Source organism: Amblyraja radiata, unplaced genomic scaffold, assembly GCF_010909765.2.
Source record: "Amblyraja radiata isolate CabotCenter1 unplaced genomic scaffold, sAmbRad1.1.pri scaffold_1003_ctg1, whole genome shotgun sequence".
NCBI classification, from domain to species: Eukaryota; Metazoa; Chordata; class Chondrichthyes; order Rajiformes; family Rajidae; genus Amblyraja; species Amblyraja radiata.
In genome coordinates this window covers 1-6,413 of record NW_022630185.1, presented here as the reverse complement: position 1 = coordinate 6,413, position 6,413 = coordinate 1, and the positions used below count along the sequence as shown (strand labels likewise).

General features: G+C 43.5%; 1 protein-coding gene across 1 annotated transcript; it reads left to right on the top strand.

Moving 5' to 3' along the window:
- Positions 1-480: 480 nt before the first annotated feature.
- On the top strand, positions 481-5,226 carry LOC116969675 (zinc-binding protein A33-like). The gene is made up of 6 exons (XM_033016469.1): positions 481-665; positions 711-906; positions 1,003-1,098; positions 4,271-4,522; positions 4,622-4,717; positions 4,805-5,226. The coding sequence occupies exons 1-6, from the start codon at positions 481-483 to the stop codon at positions 5,117-5,119; spliced, it is 1,140 nt and encodes a 379-aa protein (XP_032872360.1). The 3' UTR covers positions 5,120-5,226.
- Positions 5,227-6,413: the final 1,187 nt, after the last annotated feature.

Below are 6,413 nucleotides of genomic sequence, written 5' to 3'. Positions count from 1 at the left end.
TAGAACCATAATGTTGGGAGGTGAGGGCGGAGTAGCAGCTACTGTGAAAGATAAAATCAGAGCCTCGACCGGAGTCCACAGAGGAAGCAGGGTTAAAGTGCAGTTGCCAATGCAATGATACGTACCGGTCGCCCAGCCTCTGGAATGGAGCCAAGAAATGGGAAACAAAAACACAAGGGAACATAGACAGGCCAGATGCCAGCAGCAAGGATTACTGAATTTCAAATATATTGAGTCTATCTTTGGTATAAAGCAGAGTGTGCGGTTCATTTTTTGTCGGCTTCATTCAAGTTTCTTATAACTATTCTTTCCCGCTGCCGTCATATTCAGGCACTCCTAACATCTTATCAACTGCTCCCAGAAGTGGAATTTGTTGCGAGTAGTCAGGGGACTTTGAACCTCGCGATAGTGTTCCTTCTCTGATACTCCAGAGCGCACTTTTGGACAAGGACGTTGCATCAGGAAGAACCAGAGAGTAAAATGGCTTCAACACAGCAGGTTGATAGTTTAACAGAAGAACTAATTTGTCCCATCTGCCTGGATATCTTCACCGATCCAGTGTCCCTGCAGTGCGGGCACAACTTCTGCCGCTCCTGTATCACACAATGTTGGGAAAGAGAGGGGAGAAACTCTACATTCGCTCGACATTCCTGCCGGAATGTATAGCGGAGTTTGCAGACCGCACCCTCAAGGCGAATTGGCTTGTCAAGTCTAGCTGTGAAAACTCAACAGTTCAAGCTGAATCAGAAAGACAAGGAAGGTAAACTTCACTGCGAGAAACATCAGGAAGAACTGAAGCTGTTTTGTGAAACTGACAAGAAATGTATCTGTGTGATTTGTCGAGACGCGCGGGAACACAGAGATCACCGCTTCATACCGATAGAAGAAGCTGTTGAAAACTACAAGGTAAAAGTAAACATCTGATCGCATTCATTCTACAGCTTTTTTTTTCTTCTACATTTCTTTAATTTTTCTTCTTGCTTTATGCAAACCAATTTTCAGGCACAGATGAAATCTTCCATGGAATCTCTCACGAAAAAAAAATTAAAGATACAGGAAATGGAACAATTGCAGAAAACAAAGATTTCTGGAGTTAGGGTAAGTTCTCGTCCTTCTCTGTACGATCCCGTTTAGATTTGCTCCCCCTTGTGGCAATATAACAATATCCACATTTCTCTTCACAGGAACAGTCCAGCGGTCTGCAGTCCCACATCACATCTGAATACACTAAAATGCGACAGATTCTCGTTGAGGAAGAACAGCATTTACTCAAAGATCTCAGGGAAGCAGAGGCGAAGAGTCTTGATATAATGGAGAATTCAAGACAACTTAAATTCCATGCAGGAGAAACTCACAAAGATACAGGAACGGATGGATCAAAAAGACAGTGTGTTATTTCTAATGGTGAGGATTTATTTTCGGTTTAGGCCAATCCAAGTGCAAACAGAAAATGCACAACTTCTCGAGAATGTGGAGACCTTGGCACCAAATGCTTGATTGTTCCTCTGTTTCCCAAGTTAAATATTACATTTAAACTGACACTAAAATCCATTTTAGTGTTGCAAGTAAATATGTCCCGTGTGGTTCACCTTTCCTGTCTATTGAATTGTTTTTGACATAATACATTTCCTTCCTCTTCCTTCTTTGTCCTGTGGTCCCTCATCTTTTCTGCAACATCCCTGTGTTATCTGTGCGTCAGAAGGTGTGATACTGCAGAATGTACAACAGGTTTCAACAATTAGTAGAAAATCCTGCTGTGGATTGTGTATGCAGTGTAAATCAATTATAATTTGTATTTTATTGATTTCAGGAGGAAATTAATCAGAAGAGGAGTTAGGACATGTTCTTCGTTGTAACCATGCATGATTTTACAGAATAACTCAGACAATCATTGTTCATAATGTAACCCTGCTGCTTATATTTACAGGGTTAGTGATGAGGAATACACGTTGTCTGTGGAAGATTGGGCACTGCTAGTTGCAAAATTCGATCAACCATTTCTATTGAACGAAACGGTGAGCAAAATTTCCTGTGGTACTCCACAAGGTAATGTTGATATAATCTGTTTTTCTGATGTAATGGAGATCGCTAGATGTTAGTTGGATACAAAGAGTGATATGAATAATGGGCACTTTAATTAAAACTACAGCCACATATACAGTTATACAACAAACATCATTTTATCTCTATGTACCAGTGATGATTTGGTGCCTGTGATCAGTATTCCAAGCAACATTGACAGCATGGGAAACACACACACACACGCACACACACACGCTCAGATACACACAGAGATACACACACACACACACACACACACACACACACAGATACACACACACACACACACACACACACACACACACACACACACACAGAGATACACACACACACACACACACACAGAGATACACACACACACACACACACACACACACACACAGATACACACACACACACACAGACACACACACACACACACACACACACACACACACACACACACACAGATACACACACACACACACACACACACACACACACACACACACAGAGATACACACACCCACGCACACACAGACAGACACACACACTAATAAGTGTCAGAGTGTTTTAACTTGTTGATATATCACCGCTGTTGATCGATTACAGAATCATTCCAAATGGTGAGGGTGGATGAGATGATACAGGGAGCGAAGGTGGAGTGAAATAGATGGAGAGGAACATTGGTGCAGGTTGTAACACACGGACCTCTTGCTGAAGTTGGTGACAGGCGAATGGTGGAACCACAGTAGGTAACCACTACACAGCAACATCCCACTCGTACCTGTCTGATTCTGATAAGTAATTACTCACAGACATCAAACAGGTAACAGGTTTGTTGCAGGCAAAGGAAATGGTTTATGTTCTCCTCGCCATACAGCACTGATCCCATAATTCCGCTTTCTTCATCTTCACCGACAGTATCCCAGCCCGGCATTTCATCCCAGCATCTAGTCATAATTGCATGTGTTCCGGTCCCATCCCATAACCACCAGTCCACGTTAAGACAATATGTGACCTATATAATTTTGTTATTCCACATTCTCACGCACCAACTGGATATTATCGGCAATTTACAGAGGCCAATTCACCTACAAACCCGCACTTTTTGGGGGGTGTTAGTGGAATTCTTGCTATTGAGGGGGTGGAACGTAGGTTCACGAGGTTAATGCCCGGGATGGCGCGACTGTCATGTGGTGAGAGAATGGAGCGGCTGGGCTTGTATATACTGGAGTTTAGAAAGATAACAGGAAGTCTTATTGAAACATATAAGATTATTAAGGGATTGGACATGCTAGAGGCAGGAAACATGCTCCCGATGTTGGGGGAGTCCAGAACCAGGGGACACATTTAAAAATAAGCGGTAAGCCATTTAGAATGGAAGCGGGGAAACACTTTTGAGTTGTGAGTCTGTGGAATTCTCTGTCTCAGAGAGCGGTGGAGGCCGATTCGCTGGATACTTTCGAGAGCTAGATAGGGCTCTTAAAGATAGCGGAGTCAGGGGATATGGGGAGAAGGCAGGAACGAGGTACTGATTGGGGATGATCTGCCATGCTCACATTGAATGGCAGTGCTGGCTCGAAGGGCCGAATGGCCTACTCCTGCACCTATTGCCTATTGCCTAAACCGAACCACCAGAGGAAACCCACGTGGTGAGAGGGTAAACGAGCAAACTCCACTCAGACAGCACGCGAGGTCAGGACCGAACCCTGCGCTGCGGGGCAGCAGCTACCCAGTGCGTCTCCTCTCTGCCCTGGCCCTTTCTAAGAAACGCGGCTTGTCTTTCCCGCCAACAGATGTTGCTCGACCCGATGCGTCTCTCGAGCAGTTTATTTCTTATGCTCTCCTTTCCTGCTCCAGACATATTGAAGTAGATATAATGCTTTGTGTAGGAAGAAACTGCAGATGTTGGGTTACACCAAAATGCCAGTGTGATTCAGCGGGTCAGGCAGCATCACTGAAAACAAAGGAATAGGTGAGGTTTCAGGTTGCGACCCTTCTTCAGAATGCGAGTCGGCCGCGAAGGATGCTAGTGCTATGAAAAAGGAACAAACGAAATACGAGCCAGCACCGATGACCAATGAACGATAGAGCCCACAATGGTCCATTGTTGGCAGTGGGAGAGGTGGTGATAAAGCCGGAATACAAACAGTGAAACTATCAGGACCACGAAGATGAGGGAGGGACGCGCAAGAGTTAATTGAAATTAGATAAATCAATTTGACAGGAATGTAGAGCGGAATTTGCAGACCGCACCCTCATTGTGAATTGGGCCTTGTCAAGCCTGGCTGAGAAAACTCAAACATTAAATCTGAATCAGAAAGAGAAGGAAAGTAAACGTCACTGCGATAAACATCAGGAAGAACTGAAGCTGTTTTGTGAAACTGACAATAAATTGGTCTGTGTGATTTGTCGAGACGCGCGGGAACACAGAGATCACCGCTTCATACCGATAGAAGAAGCTGTTGAAAACTACAAGGTTAAAGCAAACATCTTTTGATCACATGAATTCTACTGCGTTTTTTTCTCATGTACAACTCTTTCATTTCGCTTTTTGTTTTTGCAAACCCATTTTCAGGCACAGATGAAATCTTCCATGGAATCTCTCACGAAAAAAAAATCAGAGATACTGGAAATGGAACAATTGCAGAAAACAAAGATTTCTGGAGTTAGGGTGAGGTCTCGTCCTTCGCTGTGTGATGCCGTGAAGATTTGCTCCCCCACGGTCACAATATAATCATATCCACATTTCTCTTCACAGGAACAGTCCCACAGTCTGCAGTCCCACATCACATCACACTTCACTAAAAAGCGGCAGATTCTCTCTGAGGAAGAACAGCGCTTACTCAAAGATCTCAGGGAATCAGAGGCGAAGAGTCTTGATATAATGAAGACAAATCTTCAAGAAATCCAAGAGAAATTAAATTCCATGCAGGAGAACCTCACAAAGATACAGGAACGGATGGATCAAAAAGACAGTGTGATATTTCTAATGGTGAGAATTTCTTCTAATTTTAGGCCAATCCAAGCGCACACAGAAAATGCACAACTTCTCGGGAATAAGTGGACAACATGACACTAAATGTTTGATTGTTCCTCTGTTTCCCAAGCTACATATTACATTTAAATTGACACAAAAATTCAGGTACACTTGCATGCTGTGAGTGTGTCTGGTGTAGTGGGTGTGAGAGGCAGTATGAATTAATGGGAACTAACATTCAGTTACAGACCTTGACACTTATGCCAGTTATATATTATCTAAATCCTGTTTGTAAAATCAGTGTTTAATAACTTTGGGGTATTTTGTATGAAATCCTTTGATAATGTAAAATCTATTATCAAAACATTATTTTTAGAGTTGCAAGTAAATCTATCCCGTGTGGTGCACCTTTCCTGTCCATTCAATTCATATATTTTCTTCCTCTTTGTTTTTTATCATCAGGTCAAAAAAGGTAGAAGTAGATTTAGGCCATTCGACCATAGATAATCTATCTCTCCCTCCTAACACCATTCTCCTGCCTTCTCCCCATAACCTCTAACACCCGCACTAATCAAGAATCTATCTATTTTTGCCTCAAAATCATCCACTGAAAGGCTTCCTAAAAGAAAGTCCTTTAATCCTGAGGCTATGACTTCTAGTCCTAGACACTCCGACTGGTGGAAACATCCTCTCTATCCAAGCCTTTCAATGTTCTGTATGTTTAAATGAGTCCCCCCCCCCCCCCCCCCCCGCGTCCCCCCCCCCCGTCCCCCGTCCCCCGTCCCCCCCTCATTCTTCTAAACTACAGCGAGTATAGTCCCAGTGCCGCCAATCACTCAATATATGTTCATCTACTCATTCCTGGGAACATTTTGTATACCGCCTCTGAACCCTCTCCAGAGCCAGCACATCCTTCCTCAGATATGTTGCCCTGAGGTGATTCCTGATCCTTTATGTGACCTTCTCGTGCTATCCGTGTGTCAGAAGCTGTGTTAGTGGAGAATTTCCAGCAACTTGCAACAATGAGTAGAAAATACTGTTGTTTGGGTTATGTGGTCAATGTATCAATAAAAAATTGCGTTTGTTTGATTTCAGGAGGAAATTTGTCAGAAAAGGAGGTAGGAAATGTTCTTAACTGAAAACATGCATTATTTTATTAAAAAACTAGACCAAGTGCAGACCCGTTGGGTCTGTTCCCCCAACGTGCGATTGTGGGGGGTGGGGAGGCAGCATGCAGCGTCACACACCCTAACTATCCCCCCCCCCCCGCACTCACGCTAATTACCCCCCTTGATATTATATTAATATTATTAATTTGCTCCTTTGGATCAGTCCACCATTCGGGACCTTGTCAAATGCCTTACTAAAGTCCATGCACACCACATCCACT

Excerpts from the sequence above, each read along its gene's own strand:
- LOC116969675 (XM_033016469.1), top strand. The coding sequence starts at position 481 with ATGGCTTCAACACAGCAGGTTGATAGTTTAACAGAAGAACTAATTTGT. Across the intron at positions 666-710 it reads CATTCCTGCCGGAATGTATA|TCTAGCTGTGAAAACTCAAC; the intron begins GCGGAGTTTGCA and ends TGGCTTGTCAAG. Across the intron at positions 4,718-4,804 it reads CAAAGATTTCTGGAGTTAGG|GAACAGTCCCACAGTCTGCA; the intron begins GTGAGGTCTCGT and ends TTCTCTTCACAG.